The sequence below is a fragment of the Dromaius novaehollandiae genome, chromosome 4 (assembly GCF_036370855.1).
Source record: "Dromaius novaehollandiae isolate bDroNov1 chromosome 4, bDroNov1.hap1, whole genome shotgun sequence".
NCBI classification, from domain to species: Eukaryota; Metazoa; Chordata; class Aves; order Casuariiformes; family Dromaiidae; genus Dromaius; species Dromaius novaehollandiae.
Genome location: NC_088101.1, coordinates 35144565 through 35163513, shown reverse-complemented (window position 1 = coordinate 35163513; position 18949 = coordinate 35144565). Strand labels below are relative to the sequence as shown.

The 18949-nt window shown below is 36.4% G+C and overlaps 1 protein-coding gene across 3 annotated transcripts in view; it reads left to right on the top strand.

Annotated features, from left to right (window-relative positions):
- Window positions 1-17444, top strand: part of CLGN (calmegin) — a 34185-nt gene extending 16741 nt beyond the window's left edge. For 2 of the 3 annotated variants that reach the window (XM_026106139.2, XM_064510729.1), the window contains exons 7-16: window positions 1995-2187; window positions 4128-4317; window positions 4960-5073; window positions 5655-5811; window positions 7372-7587; window positions 9010-9129; window positions 9364-9511; window positions 11944-12021; window positions 14541-14647; window positions 16341-17444. In XM_026106139.2, coding sequence (XP_025961924.2) covers window positions 1995-2187; window positions 4128-4317; window positions 4960-5073; window positions 5655-5811; window positions 7372-7587; window positions 9010-9129; window positions 9364-9511; window positions 11944-12021; window positions 14541-14647; window positions 16341-16421 — 1404 coding nt within the window. In that variant the 3' untranslated portion in view covers window positions 16422-17444. The remainder of the gene's footprint in view (window positions 1-1994; window positions 2188-4127; window positions 4318-4959; window positions 5074-5654; window positions 5812-7371; window positions 7588-9009; window positions 9130-9363; window positions 9512-11943; window positions 12022-14540; window positions 14648-16340) is intronic. The other variant, XM_064510730.1, reaches the window with a different exon arrangement.
- The last annotated feature ends 1505 nt before the right edge of the window (window positions 17445-18949 follow it).

Below are 18949 nucleotides of genomic sequence, written 5' to 3'. Positions count from 1 at the left end.
GTTGAGCCAACCTTGAGTGCTGTAGTGACAGAAGCTTGAGGCAATCACAGCTACAGCCTATAACAGTTGTTCATTTTGAGATGCATCGGACTATACAGTTTGCTCACCAAACAAGATTTGGTAAGCTAGAAAGGAAGTTCATGGAAAAAAAACAGCAGAGAAAGTTTTAGAAAAACTTCTTGATGCTAGTGGAGGCAAAATCTCATTATTTTCTTTCTGAATAAGAAAGGACTGTTTTTCATGTGTGCTTATGCCTGAGACATGTGTGCCTATTGCTGCTATCTTGACCCATGAAGCCACAGTCTTGACTTTAAAGTACCAAGCTGAAGAACGTTGTCATTGCATGCTGACTAAACTTAAAATGATGAAAGAATGCCCTAGCTCAAGGTGAGATGGCATTGCCTGCAACCTCTTTGGATGCAGGTTTACCCACGTTTGTACTACTGTGAAGTGTGATGCCCTGTTTATGTGCAAAATGAAGAGGAGATTCTTCAGGACAGACTCAAGGCATTGCCTGTCCTGACCTGCAAACTGACAGTCAGGATGTACCACTTAACAGTGGGACTTTGTATGAGATATAAGGGATAATATGTACATCTGCAACACTCTAGCAGATGGTGGCATATACAAGGTGTTGCTTTTAAGCAGTTATAAAATATATTAATAAAAGCGTTAATGCAACTTCTTGTTTCTCTTTTCCCAAATGTATGCCAGTATGCTGGGGGTTTTTTTCAGTACTTAAAACAACTTTCATACAAATAAATAAGTATTAAAAATACGGCATGTAGAAAAACTGTTGGAGGCATGACAGCTTTCGTTGTGGAAAGATGTATAGATAAGTAAAACTCATGTGTAAAACTGAAAATTTTTACTTTTTAAAGGAAGATGAAAGATCAAGGTATTCAGCTCAATCACACATGAATTAGAATTCTCCAACTTCTGTAACCTTATCTAGAAGGTAAACCAGAAGACAGCATACACAAATCTTGCCTGTTTGTGGGTTGGCTCACAGTGCATCCAATTCCCCCCCTTTCTTTTTTTTCTTTGGAGTGTTACTGGCTGTAAGAGGAAGTAGCTTGAAAGAGTCAGTGTTCTCTTCCTTTTCTTTTTTCTTTTTTTTTTTTTTTTTTTTAATTTAAAACTGGATGTATCTCAATGCTGTATGTATGCTTGTTGCTATTAGTCAGTTAATTTTTTTTAATCCTTATCAGTGAAACTTTCCAAGATGAATGTTGTAAAAGTAGCCAAACAAAACATGCGCTTCTATAGTTTTGCTAAATCTAAACTGAGAATGTCTTATGTTACCTTCAGAAACTGTTTAAAATATAAAAGTACAAGTTTGTTTCAAGAAATAAATCTGTCAGGATGTATCTTTGAAGAAGAAAATTTCCAGAATTTAAATGGTCTTCTCCCCTCAAGTAATTCCTTAAGAATATAAGACAGCATGTTACGGCATATTCCACATAAACAGTTGCCAAATACTGCAAATATCTGAACAGCTTAATGGAATATACTCTGATTATTAAGTAGTGTGGAGCAAGAAGACAGTGATAAAGTACTGGATAATTATATCCTGCTTTTTATCTGTATTGAAATGTAAGTGGCTTTAAAGGATAGTAATTAGTTCCCTTCCATCTTTTAGTGTGATGTACGCAGAAGGATATAGGTGTTTGGGCATTTTGTTTTGTGACAAGCATTTCCACTCAGTGTAAGGATAATGTCTCACTAAGTATATTTATGTTCCCATAAGCAGCTTAAGTGATCTTTCTGGTTAGTCAGAACTAGGAACAGAAAGCATTCAGCAATTCAAGGGAACGGTTCAATACCTTTCAGGATTCAGCCTACCAGTTTTCAGTTTTAGAACTGATATTACATGAAACACCCTTTAAAAAATAGGTAACTGCTGTATGCCATGGCATCAAGGAAAAGTAGTACCCATGATGACTTCAGAAAATGTACAGCATAACACATGCTCAGCTTTCTTGCTTCTACAGGAATACTTTTTTGACAAAACACCTTATACTATTATGTTTGGACCAGATAAATGTGGAGAAGACTACAAACTGCATTTTATCTTCAGACATAAGAATCCTAAAACTGGAGAATATGATGAAAAACATGCAAAACGACCTGATGTAGACCTAAAAAAATTCTATTCGGACAAGAAGACGCACCTCTATACTCTTGGTATTGTTTAATTCTTATAAGGTTAAATTAGAAAAGAAACATTAGAAATGAGTTTCCATCCACTGAAACTTTGTATCTGGGCCTGCTTTCTGTTTGTAATGGTCTCTTCATTGGGGAGATGGTTTAATGACTGCAGAACATAATTGGCTCTGAAATGCTGCAGTGTTAGATTCAGTTGCAGGAAAAAACATACTGGCCCTGGCCAGCCTAGCAGTGAGGACTTGATAAGTACTTTCAGTACTTGCTATGTTAGGAAATAAAAAATTTTGTTAAGAATGGTATTAAAAAAAAGAACAAACGTCCAATATTTTATGAAGGTATCAGAGGAATTTACAGGAACTTACTTAGATGTCCTGCAGAATGCCAGATGCTACTCTTCTCCACACATTAGAGATCTCAGTAATGTTTCATCTGCAGCAATGTGTATAAAGAGATGTTACCACGCTCTCTGAAGATAAATAAATTTGGGCTGTTTTTAATTGGGCTATTTTAATTTGTGTGGCATTTCTTTCTGTACCAATCAAGAGTACAGTAGAGAAGCAACTTGAATTTCTTGGTCCTTTTTTCCCTTTTTCAAAATTTTCAGGAAGAATAAACAGAAATATGAGGAAAAATGGGCTAAACTAATCTACTGCGAATTCAGCAAAATTGATTGTATTTTTGAACTAGCACTGGTTAATAATGGAAAACATGCTCAACTGATCTGCCTTGGAAAAATGTGTTAATTTTAAAATAAATTAGGATAGTGTGCTGTAGCAAAATTTCATTTTTAGATAACAGGAATAAGTGAAACAGAATGACAGAAATGGGGGGGGGGAGGAAGGACAACAAATAAATAATCCTTCTTACCTTCTTATATTTATCATGAAGGAATAGGTGTTTTTCTCTATTTGTGTGTTCATTTGAGATGATGATTAAAGATACTTAAATTCAAATTGTATTTATTCCATTATAGTTGTTAAAATAGAACAAATTGTTCAGTAGTAGCAGTAAAGGTGTTTTGTGATTTGAACATATTTATGTGATTGATAAAATAAGTTGAAAAAAATCATGAGTTTCTGTATTTAAAGTGATAGGGGGTTTTAATTTTTGCATTTGTGGATATTTTAATTCAGTTCAAAGTTTTTAAGCTGTAAGAGCTTCATTAGATATTATCAAACTCATAATGAGACTGTTATTTTGGTTTTCAGCTCCCATCTCTGTAAACTGTTGTAAAAGTAGAATAGTATTTGCTTTGAATTAATAATCTTAGTTGTACTGAGTGACATTTGATTACATTTGTTAAGCACTTCACGAATTAATATACTCACTGGTTATTAGAAATGGATCTGGATGCAGGATCTGTTATTGAGTCTAAGGCTGTTCAATTTGAAGACCTTTCTTTATCAACTACTTGAACTTGCTAAAATATTTAACCATTGGGGGAGAACTTTCTGTGTTTGCAGTCTGGCATTTGGGCAAATGGCTCAGTCAGATTTAAGTCTGAGAGGTAAATACTGTTTTGATGATCCTTCAGTTGTGTCATCACCTCTGAGTGCTTCTTGTGTTTCCATGCTTTCCGGTGTGGAATTGTAATGTGATAGCAGAGATGCTTTGGGGGGCAAAGATTTGTCTTTTATTGTCCTTGTATAAAATTAGTAGAATTTTGGCCAAGTAGTAGGTTTTTGAATCTGCTAGAACATGCTCGGATGTATTTCAGCTATTGAATTTCCTGCAGGTTTTATTTGTTCTGGGCCTGATGCTGGACATGCTATACCCACAGTACCAACTTCATTGTATTGTGTCCAGGTCCGGCACCTGATCTGAGTGGAGAGTCTGTCAGTGAGCATCTATTTGTTTATTATTTGTCTAAGCTTGTGCATAGCATATAGGTTTGTGCTGAAGGTATCTGTAAAATGTATACTTCCTTTTCTTTTAATACAATTTTTTTTTCAATTTAGTGCTGAAACCAGATGATACATTTGAAATGTTAATCGACCAATCCGTTGTCAGTAAAGGAAGTCTTCTTGAGGATATGGTTCCTCCAGTAAACCCACCTAAAGAAATAGAGGATCCTAATGATAAGAAGCCTGATGACTGGGATGAGAGACTAAAAATTCCAGATCCCAATGCTGTCAAACCAGATGATTGGTAAGTAGATAATTTTATCTGTAGAAAAACACTTGAAAGATTTGACTGGGTGGATTTTGTTGCTGTTAGGCTTTTGTTTGTTCATTTTTGCTAATGACATGTTTTTTTCTACTAAAAAATAAAACTTATGTTTGAATATGTGTATAATTTGGGGGATACAAGGACTTGATCATCTTCTAAAGAAATAAATACGAGTTGTGTTTTCTGCTAATTTGTTTCAAGCCTCTATTGTTGCAAGTAATGCCTGACATTACTCTAGCTGAAAGATTAGGAACACTTCTCCCCCCCCCCCATTATATATTCGTTATTTACATTCAATGATTTCTAATTACATCCTTCTGCGTGAAGTAGAGCGCTCATATAGTAACTGAGGAAGAAAAGAGAAAAGTTAGTGGGAAAATATGTCTGAAATCCAGCAGCTGATGGCAGCAGTTTGTGGGCTAACTAGTGCCTTGTAACTATGTAAATATAACTTTTAAATATTTAGAAACAGAGAATTAGATGCCTAATTCTCATGGTCTGTGTGTCTAATTCTGTTGTGCCTTTGAAAATTATCCCTTTCACATTAGTTACAGTCCTCTGAACAGAACTTTGGTTCAAAGTCGTGTTGCTGTATTTTATAATATCAGTCTGTAATTGAAGGGATGAAGATGAGCCTTCCAAAATAGAAGATCCTGATGCTGTTAAGCCTGAGGGATGGCTTGATGATGAACCAGAGTATATACCAGACCCTAGTGCAAAAAAACCAGAGGATTGGTAAGAACTTAGTTCAATAAGTACAGGTCTGTTAATGTATCTTATATTCTCTGTAGCAAATTATGATTTGTGGATCAGAACTTCAATCCACATTTCACCTTGCTTTGACATAGCAAGTAGGAGTTTTTAAGGTGCGGCCAAATATTTGTTGTTTTGGGGGGTTGTTTTTAGAAAAGTATGAAAATATCAATAATTGCCTTTTGTCATCTCTGAAGATATAGAAGGGGGGATATCAGAGACCCCTCTGAGGGAATCTGCTATAATGATAAAACGTAAAACACTTTAAGCTGATACTTAAATACTGTAAGGTGGTCAAAGCGGTGTAAGCACCTTACGGAGAAGTGTTTCAAGCTATCTGCAGATTTGAGAATATAATTGCATTCAATTATGCTGTGGCAGTTTTGAAAATATGGTTTTAAAAAATCTTCAGCACTCTGAAAATACTCATTAAAAAAAAAAGTGCAAGCAAAATTATGATGTTATAACAAAATATGTGTGGGCTCCAATTTCAGACTGACCATTAATGTTCAAATCAGTCTGTGCTGAATGTTTTTCAGTCACTTGTAACCCTTTTTCTGTAGGGATGAAGAAATGGATGGTGAGTGGGAAGCCCCTCAGATCCCAAATCCAAAGTGTGAGACTGCACCTGGTTGTGGACAGTGGGTGCGTCCCATGATGAATAATCCGAACTATAAGGGAAAATGGAAACCACCTATGATAGAGAATCCCAACTATCAGGTAATAACAATGCTATATTTTGTTGTTAAAAGGTACAGAGTTTAATAAAGCAGGCAAGTCAAAGTGGTATATGGGCTTTTCTACAATATATTTTATTATGAATCTGAATGCCCTCACTAAACACGTTGAGCTTTTTTTGCATTTAATTTGCTCTTTTTTAAGTATACTGGAAAATGGTAAGGCTTCCTGTATTAAAAAAAAAAAAACTGTTAAAAGTTGTTTTCACTGGTACTACCTTGTTAATATGCTCTGTATGATTCTATCTGAGAATAAATAAACTTTGTTTATAACTACTACTAAAACAATTTTTCGTATTTATAAAATACCCTACAAAAAGAATATTCAAATAGTAAATTCAAAGAAATACAGCAAACGTAAGATTTTAAGTGTCTGTCTTGTGGAATTGAAATACTAAATTCAAAAGTGAACCAAGTACCCTTTGACTACTTATGTCTTAGGGTTTGTGAAGTATGTTATCATTTAATAGACTAATTCACGGGTTTTTCTGTAGGATTTTTTGGGGGCATTAACTTTAAATGAACACATTTTATTATATAAAATAAAGAGGAAACTTCTCAGTAAGCAGATTGACTTTTGGATAGCGCAGCCCCCTTCCTCCCTCCCTGACTCCTGAGAATCAGTCTGATATCAAAGAGCTGCCTTGTGTTAATTCTGTTCTGGGAGAATTTGAGTCTGATTTCTTTTAGCTTTAGATCCGAAGCAGGCTTTTAAACAAAAGAGCATTATGTCTTTAAGCAATTTCCACAGGTATTCATAGGGCTGAATTTTCTTTCTGGAAAATGTTCTCTAACACTTCCGGTTACAGTAGCTGTAAGTTTGTTTATATATATATATATATATATATACATACACTGATATATTTATAATTTCAGAGTAATGATTTGCCCTATGTGCTCCCAACTCCCTCAGGATGTTGTTTTGAGGTAGTAGCTATTTTCTGTCTAGAATTTAAGATGTTAACTTAAAAATTTGCCCTTCATTTTTAGGATTTCACAGCAGGATATAGTTCCCCTGCCATCTTAGGCCACTGTGCAATCCTGGAAGAGTCCATCATAGGCCACAGGATATTGACCAGTACCCTTAGAAAAATGTATAAGCTATACTGATGAACAAAAGCCAACACTATGTATTACACAAGGAGGGGATGAAGAAGAAGTAGTAGTTATGTCTTACTCTCTTGCAGTAGTAGGAAATTTGATGATTTATTCTGGGAGGTTAAAACCTGCTTAGAATCAGTAGTACTAGGAGGAACAGAGATATGTTGTACAGTCAGTTACTACTGTAACCCTATGTGGACCCAAAATTTTGAAATTAAATTGTAATCAGTCTGTTCTAAGCCAGAAAATTGGCATCTATCTGTCAAAATCCTACTGGCTATTTCCATTTCTGCTTTTGCGAAGACTGAACACTACCTCTTTCCTTTTTGAATAGTGCATTTACTGTAGACAGAGAGTGCTAATTGTTTTACAGTGGTTTTTTTTTTTGAAATATAGGTAATATGATTTTACTTTTTTTTCCTTTTTTTCTTCTTCTCCAAAGGGAATCTGGAGCCCTCGGAAAATTTCTAACCCAGACTATTTTGAAGATCTTCACCCATTTGAGATGACCACTGTCAGTGCTATTGGTTTAGAGCTCTGGTCTATGACGTCAGATATCTACTTTGATAACTTCATTATATGCTCAGAAAAAGAAGTAGCAGATCGCTGGGCAGCAGATGGCTGGGGCTTGAAGAAATTAGTAGCAAGTGCTAATGAGGTATAAACTATATGATGTTCTTGGTAGCCAAAAGTATCAAGGAAGAATTGGTATTGGAAGAATTTTCTGTTAATGCTCACAGAATATTATCTACAATTAATAATTTTTGCTGAGCAACTGTAATAACTTTTCCTTTTGACTTTCTAGCTTTTCCAAATCAATATCCTCCTGAAATTAAAATGCTTTGATTGAACACCTAGTACAAATAGTATGAGCTATTTACACTTTGTTTTCCCCATAACTCCTTTATATATGTGCTTCCTTCCCTCCAGAAATGGATAAATAATTGAGTGTTTTTGTGTTTAAAAATTCTAGGCCTTTGGATGCTTGGATGCATATTGTGCAGCTCTGAAAATGCACATATATTTGTGCAGCTATGTCTGTTCTTCTGTCTGTATGTGTGTATCCATGTTTTGTTGTGCTGCACTTGGGCAGCCACTACAGCTTGTCTAGATCTCTTCTCTATACTGTAGGGTGAACCTGGTCTAATATATATGATCATGAGCCCCTCTAGTGGCTGCTTTTACTTGCTATGTTTTCTTTCTAAAGGTCCTATTTTTTGATTGAGTAGCAAGAACAGTCCTGTGGGGGTGGGAAAGAAACAATGCTTTGGGGGCAAATATGCCCAGTCTCTGCCAGCTGTTCTTCATTGCAGAAAGGATGAGCAAGGACCACTGGCATATCTGCCTGTGCAACTAGGGAACTGCCTCCTCCTACAACCTTGCCCTTCTGAAACCTTTGTTTTCTTGTTGGAACCTGCATCTGTACCTGTACACACAACTGCAAAAGCTGTTCTCTGAGCCCCCAGTGCCTCTCAACCTTCTTGCTGTAGTTGTTGATGCTCTCTTTCCAGATGCCCAACTGGACCAGGAGGCTGCCTACCTCTCTCTTACCCCCTCTCTCTGGGAGGAATTTACTCCCAGAAAAATCCTCCTTGTGTACAGAGGGAGCGAGAAATTGCTGTTCTGGAGACTGGCTGCTGCTCTTAGCTTCTTGATACCTTGGGAGCCTTCACCTGAGTTAGCACAGTGTGGAAGAAGTAGAGTAGCTGGGGAGGGTGGAAAGTGTAATGCTGTCAATAGCCTGAATGTCACTTCACCAAGTTGAGTAGGGGCCAACCCTGGTTTCAGGTACCAGGTTTCTTCCTTTTTACTATAACCTGTTTACATTAGTATCTGCTGTTCAGGGCATATGGATATGTGCAATCTGGTGAGCTGTTACTTCATTATTACTGAGATTCAGTATTGCTTTAGCTATTAAAAGGCGAAGATAAAGAAGGGTTTTCTCTGGGCAGTATGAAGCTTAGAAAAATGAATACAGTGCACCTCAAACTTAGAAAATTAGAGACCATTTTAAACACAAAGTCCATTTATCCTGATTTTTTTAATTATTATTTTTATTTTATTTTTTATAAATGCACAGCCTGGTATGTTTGCTCAGTTGGTGACTGCTGCAGAAGACCACCCATGGCTTTGGGTTCTTTACATCTTGACTTTAGCTCTCCCTGTTGGTCTGGGTGTGCTGTTCTGTTGGCCAGCAAAGGTACGAGAAACTGATTGGCTTTTGTTGTTGTTTGATGGGGGTGGAGTGGGGTGAGTGGCGTTTTTTGTTTGTTTTTGGTTTTTTAACTTTTATCTAGAATATAAAACTTGCAAAATCTTAGCATTTGTGCAACGACATGCTCTTTTAATGTGTCCTTAGTAATACTTAAGAACGAAACACAAATGGGCATTGAAATCTGACTTTAAATGTATATTGATTTTTAATGTGTTGTAGAAGATAGATGAAGATATTGACTTCAAAAAGCCTGATATACCTAAACCAATTACAAAGGGAGAACTAGAACAAGAGGGACAGGACTTAGAAGATGACGAAGTAGAATTAGAAGAAGGAAAAGAAAACAAAGAAGAGATTGCTGAAGATGGTAAGACGAACAACAGTTTGTGGTTAAACCAATATCAAGACGTGATTAGGACTAGATGATAGATTGTATTGCCAATAATTATAACTAGTTGAAATTTAAGTATATACAGCCTGCTTTACTCTGGGCCTTCTCTTTCCCTTTGACAATCCTCAGTGAGTGGCATTACATGTCCAAGAACTCTGATATATTTAAGCAGAAAGTAGGACCCTTTTCGTTTTTTTCTTCCTTCCGCAGAAATTAAAGTGCTTCTGTCAGGCTTTCTCCCTTCTAAATATGTCATATCTTCATTCTTGAATGGTTCAGATGTCTGTACCTAAAATGGCTGAAGTCATATAAGTCGTATCTTTAAGATGTGTCTGAATAGCTGTAAGTCCTTAACATACTATTTTTATTTCTTCCTCTGTGGGAGGGTTGTAATCTGAACTATTTTGTTGGTTGCTGCTTTTCAGTAACTCTTAAGTCTTGACAACTGAGTAGACTTGAAATCCTGAAGTCTGCTTTATCCCTTCTTGCATTATATGTCACCTTCTAGCAATGTGATGACTACTTGCAGAGATCTGTCCTGCTATGCCAAGAGAAATCAATAATTCAGTAGGCTGAGGTATACTTTGTGGTTCAAGGATTTAAAAAAATTATCTCATGTTACTGCTTCAAATATAACTGAAACTATTAAACTGCAGTTTTGATTTTGTGTTAGCATATCCCTGAGTTCGTAGTTATGAATAAGAAAGGAATCACCTAACTTACAGTGTATTGCTTTCACTTCTGTGAGGATGTCCTTAGCCTCTGCAAGATTTTGCCTCTTACTTCATTTCTTCCTTGGTGAGAACAAAGAAAGCTACAAGTGACTGGCATCAAAAGTAGCAACTCAGGAAGCATTGACTTTTTTGTTTTTTCCTGGTGCTAATATTTTTTTATGTTACTAACTGGAACTTTGTGTTTCTCTGCACTGCATGTCACAAATGCTGATAGCTTTTGGCTGTCTGACTTGACTTAACTCAGCATCAGGTGTTCCCAATGCATATAGAATTTTATACTTTGGGACAATGCTTGCCATATCAGACTTAGTCCAGCTCTCTTACCATTAGTCTTATCAGGGTTTTAACTAGCTTAGTTATGCTACCTATATTCTTTACAATGAGCATCAGTTGTAGGCACAGCACTCTGGCATTTTATCTTCCGACATTTTCTTTTTGATCATATTCTACTCAACATACTTTTTGCTCCTGAATTAAAGAATCTCTTTTCTTTTATCCAGTCTGGATGGACTTCACAGATACTTTTTATGCTTAATGCATTGCTGTCAGCAAGGCTGTCTGGAGATGCTGTTGGCTCCCTTCAAATTTAGCCCATCATATCCCTTTTTATACCCTTGTCCTGGGTGCTGTTGGGTATCTGATATTCACTTTTACTGTGTTAAGAATCATTTTCCCCTTTCTCTTGAGCTTTTGAGATCTCTTTCAGTGTCACTTTCCTTCATCTGTGTGTGTGTCTGTGTGTGTGTGTATACATGTGAATCTTACTCTGCAGTGTAGTTCCTACCTCTTTCTAATTTCCATTGATTTTCATCAAGCTAACTTTTCCTTCTCCAATAATGCAAAGATAAGAAAATAGTGGATCATTCTTCTAATATGTGAAATTACTGCTCACAACTTAAGGAGCTCTAATATCATAATTTCATTCTTTACCAGTATTCTGGTCTAAGATGAGAGCAGGACCAAGTTTTGAATGTCAGTCATCCACTCAGGATGTCATTTGCCTTAGTAATCTCGTAAGAGTGGCCAGTTTCCTTTGTAACCTGTGGTCTCAAACATAAAGCATCTACTTCAATTGTCAAATTTTCCTTAGCTTTTAGTATAGCATTTGACTTGAGCAGGAGGGAAGTTTAATTTTTACAGAGAACCCTCTTAGTTTGTAAATCTGCACTCATCTGTATGAAATAAATCATTACAGGACAGTTAATAAATAATATGTTAAAGTATGTGTTTGAGTGTTAGAAATAGGGTCCAGGCAGTCACAGAGGAAGACTCTTCTCTCTCTTATTTATTTATTTATTTTTTAAGGAATTCCATTTGGAACTGTTGTTCATGATGTTTCAGCAGTCGGTTCCATTTTAGACACTTACATTTAGTTACTGAACTGAACTAACATAGCTAGCTTTTGTATGACTACTCTATGGTTTTCAGGTAAATTCTGGTCTTCCAAGAGGAAGGGATTATATGTTGCTGTCATGTGAGTTTCTCAGTTTTTCTTTCTTTAAAAAGATTGTTTAGCTTTCTTTGGCTTCCTGCTATCCCTTATATTTGTAGGTTGAAATCTTCCTTTTTCCATCACTCTTTTGCCTCTTTCTTATCTGAAAGCATGGAACACTTGTCTTCTGCTTTCCTTCAATTTTTTTTTTTTTTTTTTTTTTTTTTTTTTTTTTGCTACAGAAAGAAGAGAACTGGAAGAGACAAAAAGCAAACTGATGGAAGAAACAAAGCAGATGGGAAGGAAGGATCCTCCTTCAGGTACTGGGAAAGGGAAGTAATTACGGCCAGGGCTTGAAAATGGTTTCTTTTCTCCTTGTTCCTCTGCTTCCTTGCTGATGATAGAACTGCAAGCTGGTGGATGCCAGCCTTCAATAGAGGTGGAAACAAGTTTCCTACCAGCTTTCTCAATATGGAATTCCTTTGTAGTCATTACCTGCTTCTTTGTTTTCTGGATCTGACTGTAACTGGTTTTGAGCAATGAATTACTGAAAAGCTTGGGATCCATGTTTTATCATGTGGACTTATGAGACATAGTACAGCTGCAAATTTCAGAAACACTTGTAGATTTCTTCAGCTTAAGTGAGAATGAGTTGCTGGCAGAGTGTTTCTTAAAGGGCATTATCACTGGGATTTACTGCTTTGTTTTGTTCTATGTTAATCTTTGTCAAAGCACTGCTAAAGATCACATTCCATTCTTGGCTAGTCCACTTATCTACTTTGTTCTCCTGCTCTCCCTTTAGAAAAACATCCCATCAAATGAAAGTATCTTGCCAAGAAGTATAATTTTTATGTCACAGTTGGTTCCTTATTTATTAGGTTATATAAATTTAGTTATATTAAACACTGATTAAATTAATTTTATACTAAATTACTAGTTCTAAATAGTATTGTTGTTCTATTTATTCCATTTCTGGGTTTCGCTGCTTTTGATGTCTGAAGCTGCTTTTTGTTTTTTCCTCCTCTATTGAAACGAGTACTTATGGAAGGTGCTGGATTTGCACCACTTAAAATTTCTAATCTTGTGATTAGAATATGAGCAAAGATTTTGAAAATTTGCCATGCTGTTCTTTTAAGTGCTTATTTTTCAAACAGGCTTCTTGGTCTATGTCTCTCTTAAATTGGGACCTCCAGTCTTTTTGACACATTTCACTTTTTGGTTACACTAATCTGTCTCTACTGTCATTGTGGATCATTGTCATTTATGATAGGTCCTGATGGGAAAACTGATTTCTCAGAGGTTAGCTAACTGTGCTGAGCTGTTTGATTCAACTTACTACTATACTGTAGGCAAAAGTTCTTAGCACTTCTACAGCTGTTCTGGAAGTGAATTGTATTTCTTAGTAGGTAAGGGATTTTCTAATTTTTGTCGCGAGGAATTAGGATATTACCATTTTATATGTCACAAACATTTAAATGTATCTGTATGCATTTATTTGGGCTTTACTGGGCTGAAACAGTGAAAATTTGATCTGTGTTTTTACACTGAAGTAGTGTCTATCAGACATAGGTATGATCTGACAAGGACAGCATAAGCAGAGTTTGAGGTAGTTATCCTTTATAGCTGTCACTACTGTTTTTTACGAAACTACTGGAAGACTTGAAAAATGCCATTTATGTCTTTGTCAGATTTAGATATGCTTTCTTGTTTACTTTTTTGATGGAAAATATTGCAAAGGATACTGAATTTCTAGACATTCTTTCATTTTGAGACCCCAGTTTGAAGCAATGAAGAGGCTTTCTAGACTCCAGTAACTCTTTGTGACTGCTGAGGTTTAGCTCCTGTAATGAACATTGATACTTAAAATGCAGGCGTGGGAATTCCAATTTTTATGTCCTGAGCCCCAAAGTGAAATTTAAAACAGTTGGGTGCCTGCCATCCTTTGAAATAGAAGAGAGAGAGACAGACGGACAGACACCTCAGCAGGGCAATCTACGTGCTGATCAGAGAGCAGCCTAGAATTGCAAGACTCAGTGCATTCACTGCTTGCTGTGGGGCAGTGATGCAGCTTCACTAAGAAGGCAGAAAGTGCTTGTGTTGCTTGACACAACCCAATGAGAACTGGCGAATAGAAAGGGTGGGGTTCACTTCCCTTCATTTTAAAGGTCTAATTGAAACCAGGTCTCCTGAGTGCTCTAGCCATGAAGCAGTTCAGAAACACAGAAAGGTGACTGCCTTTTATGAGTAGTCTGCCCTTCCAAGTGCAAGGAGGACACACTTGTGTAAGCAGGGGTTAAGCACTGGGCTGTTTAGCCCTGAAAAGAGCTGTAGAAGGCTATGTGCACCACAGGAACTCCCTGCTGAGAAGGGGAGTTCCTTTACCCATCTTGGAAACCCAAGTCCTGACTGCATTTACTCAGCTACCTACGTCAGAGTTCGGTCAGATTTGGGATGCCTGAGTTGTCCTATTTTGGACTTGGTCTCCCAACTGTCTAACACAATACTTAGATTCAAGGACTTCCCTAAAGGACACCAACTTAGGGTCAACAACTGGTTGCCATTTTAGTTGGTCACTGACAAGTCTAAAGCCAGTATATGCTTATTGTGAAAAGAGGCTAGGCTGAAGCTGGTAAAATTGGATATTAAATCTGACAGTGATCACTTTAGACTAATTCATTAGAATTATACTCTCACTATCACAGTAATGTCTTTATGGATTATTGTAAACAAAACAGTTCATTCTAAAACTGAAAACAGCTTCCTTTGCTTACTAGTGTATGGAGATATAATGCATCTTAATATAGTTCTATGTATGAAGTAAAATTAATTTCTGCTGCAGAAGGTGAGGGTGAAGGTGGTGAAGATACTGATGAAGAAGAAAAAAATGAAGTTGAAGATGGAAGCCAAGAAGGTGATAAATCAAATAAATCTGGTTCAGAAGATGAGGTGAGGTTTTCTTTTTTCACTGTATTCTTCTCGTCCTTGTCCAAAATCACACTTCCAGCTAAGCACAGCTACCTATGAGTTTTCCTTCTGTTGAGCCATAAACAAATCATGAGATGAGGATGTGTTTTTATTTAACTTTTATTATTTGACATCTCAAACATTCCATTTGTACAGACTTGTGAAACATATGTTGCTCTTTGTGTAATTTTGGCTGGGAGATGATATTTATTGCAAAATTGAGGTATAGCCTAGGAGTGATCATGCAGGTCTCTAAACATGAACCATTTTTATAAGAATGCAGTTTTTATAGGAGTGTAGTTTTAAACAAGTTAGGAAATTAATTAGATGTTTTGAAAATTTGGATATTGCAGTAGGTATCCAGTCTTTTCTTTTTATTATGCTACTTAAGTGACTGAATGTTTGCTTCTGAGTAGCCCTTCAGGGAAACCTAGGAAAATCTCAGGCCTTCAGGTTTTTTCTTCTTTTAAATTGCAAAATAAGGTTTTAAGCAAAATGAAAATGATCATATCTGTTTTGAGTTCAGTACCTGTGGTTCTGTTTTCTCACAGACTTAATCCAGTAACCAGATAGATTCTGAAAAATGTTTTTCAGAAAAAAACATTCTAGAATGGAATTTGTGTGTGGTGTTCTTGATAACTGACCATTGACTGCCCTTCCATTTAGAAACTCTCCTATGTCTAAAACGCTTCAGATCCAGCCACAGTATTTGTTAGTCATGTTGTGCTCATCACTGCCTGAAACATTCTTTCCCCAGATGAGGGGAGCTGTTTAATGTTAACTCCTCCTTATATAAAGCTCCTGTGTGAAAGTGAACCTTGCATGAAACTTCATTGTTTGTGCTGTATTTCTTCATTTGCTGCCCCTTACTCAGCACTGTCTCTTGTTCCTGTAAGAAGCATTTGTTTTCTTGTACATTTACTGAGGAATACAGTATCTGATGAGCCCATTAAGCTGCCTGTGATTCTTTATAAAAATAATACAAGACTGGAATATGTTTATTCCATTACATGGTATCAGTCACAACAAGGTTATGTCTCTCTTGTGTGGGCATCTTCAGAATATACAAGTTTTTATCATTAGTTAGCTCGTGACCTAATTTGGAGATGTCATCAACACCATGTCATCACTGAAGTAGTGCCACATTCTGTGAATTGTTCATTCTGAACCAGATGCTCGCCGTGATGTCATGCAGGAAAGTGAGGAAGCACCGTATTCTCTGAGAATGGAGTTCCTGTTGGAAAGACGTCTCATAGACATCTAAGCTAATCACTTAGAAACCGAGAAAAATGGACATCTGGTTTAAGTAGTCTGTTTTATTTGTAGCCTCTCCATGGAATGAAGTTTGAATGTTTTAAATGCTTCTTACTTAAGAAATGGACATTAAAATAATTTCTAAGGAAATTGCTGAATTCATTAAAAAAGATGAATTTCTGACTTTTGGTTTAGATGTACTATTCTCTTCCTTCTGAATATAGAAAAGGAAAGTCTTTTACCCACCTTATTTATCATTAGAATGATATTGTGGAAAAAATTCCTGTCAATGAAGTGTTATATTTAGTGGTAATACGATGGGGGGAGGGAGGGAGCAGAAGAAAGTAAAATACCAGTTTCAATAAATAAATTTAAATTGATATTGAAAATGTTAATGCTGAAATCCCCTTTTTTATTTCAGATGAAAGAAGCTGATGAAGGCACAGGTTCTGGAGATGGTCCACTGAAATCAGTACGCAAAAGGAGAGTACGAAAGGACTAAGTTTTTTCCAGCTAGTATTTTTAGAACTTGATAATAGTAGCTTTTGGTATGCCACTTCAGTAGGCCTGACAGCATGCAAGTTCCGGAGATTTGAAAGAAAAAATGGGACTCGTTGCTACGTACGTAGCCTCCTATTTTAATTCTCCAGTCTGTTTAATCTTTCCAAACTTTCCTTAATTCCCTTTTCTAGGGAGAAATATCTCTGAAGAGTTAGCTAATGTTTTGAATTTAGAATGAAAGTGAAACTGCAAGCTGGCCATTGGATTTTAAGATAAATATTCTAAGAAATTAATATGAGTTGGAGGTAAATTTTGACTGTAGCTATTTTTTAAAACATTAAAGGAATAAATTATAATATTTTTCAGTTCTAGCACAAAAGTAGCTGTTTATACGTTTCGGCTAAAAGAGGATGATAGTCCAGATGTAGCATCTATAGCAGTTCACACTGCTAAGAGAAAAGGCATTTTTTTTCTGTGCAGAGCTAAATGCAATAACATTGTTTTAGTATGATTTAGTGCTAGCAACATTTTTTATTGTAAATTATTTCTTTTGGTTGATACTGTTATTTTGGAAGTTCCCTGTTCACTTTAGACATTCATTACAGTAATTTATTTTTAAGAGGTGCTTTAAAATAGAATACTCATAGAACAAGTGGTTAACTGATGTGACTTGTTTTACTCTTGAACGCAGATATCAAATTACAGAAGGAAAGTGATACACAGATGACTTTTTCAAACTTTTTATAGTTCTCATGTTCCAAGCCAGAATGGCATAGCCCCTATTTATTGAATACTTGCTAAGTGTACATTGCCTCTTTAAAATATTTAATAATTCTTGCTTAACATAAAATTTATTAATACAGATAATTTTTGAAGGATTAAGATTTTTACAGGCATAAGTCATGGCTGTTCTCATAATATAGTTTAAATAAACTGCATACTGTAAGATAACCTTTGTTTTGTTTAAAGTTCAACTGTACATTTAAAAAAACCCAATAAACTGCAATCACTGGAAACCTCTTAATGCTTGGTGGCTGTCTATAATATATTAGAGTCTAAATTGCTGGCAAAAAGAGTCATATGCTCAAAAATTTGAAATACATTAAGATCCTAACAGATCTCCCTCATGCCTGCAAGAAAGTAGTTCACTGTAATAAAAGAAATTGAGTCAGCAAAGATTCTGTGGTTTTGTTTGCTCTGCCATTACTGTGCAACTCTAACAAATGCGTATGTCTTAATTATCCCTAATGAAGAAGCCATTGTCTTCAAGTACTTGTGTTGGAAGTGTTTGAAAGTTAAGAATATTGGACTCTGTTTTCTGTGGAGAAACAGAAATCTCTGGTAAGAAATGTTAATGCAGGAGTTCTGTTGTCTTTATTCTGTATGCAGTGGGTAATAAATGACGACTCCAGGTTCCCCTTTCTAACTTTTTAACCATAGCTAGAGACTGTTTGCAGTGAAGGATACTGCTAGTGACTAAAGGGAACTGAGCAATAGGTCTAAGGATTAAATTGCTGATTACTGTGAGCTGACAGCATTTCAGGACTTATTTTAAAGTAATCCTATCTTGGGCTGATTTAAAAAAAAATCCTTTGGAGCAGTTGACAGCATTTTGTTTTTTGCATCAATATGTGTTAATTTCTTGGCTGTGATATAGTTGCTCCACAGATTGATCATCGTATAGGGGACCCTAGTCTTCCCTGAACACTTCTGAACCTAGGGTTGCTGTAAAGTCTTGATTAGTACCCCATCGACATCTTTGTCTTTGTGTCATTTCAGTAAATAAGGAGCCATTTATTATGGGTAAAATCTCAAGTGCTACACCACTCCCTTGCTGTGGGCAGTAATACTGACTGTCTCACTTTAAAACTGGCTTAATCATTTCAATTACCTGGAACTTAGAAGACACAGATGGAAGATTTCTCCACCAGCTGACACAGGTATCATCTTCTGCTAGTAACTACAGGAGAAATGCCAGAAGTAAGTAGGGGATTTGAGGCTCTAGATTCAGGAAGCCAGGCAAAAGGGGATACTCTCATCACTGAGATTTCACCCTGCAGTTCCTGCATCTAGTGGATTTATAACACCACATCTTTTTAGAAAAAAACCTAATCTTGATTTCATGGCTGCTTGAAAGTGCTTTGAAATTAACAGACCGATGATAATCCAGTCCCAGGACACCTTGCTGTTAAAGCTGCTGGTGGTCTTTGGAACGGCTCAAGTATGACAGCTCTGCAGCCTGCATTCCCGCAGCTGCATCATGGCTGAGTAAGGCCATCTCGCTGACAAAGCCAAGTCCCAGAGTGAGAATTTTCTGTGTTCATGGGAGGCCAAGTAGGATTGAAAGCTTTTAGAGGGAACAGATGCTGCTCCTTCACTTTACAAAAGAAACTTCTCTTAAGATAGCAGTATGCTCTCGTTTGCTCACAACTCATTCCTCCTCAGTTATTTCATCACACCTTGGTGAAGGTGGAAGCTAAGAAGTCTAGTTTCTGCCCAATAGTGAGCTAGTTACCCATTTAGGAAAAG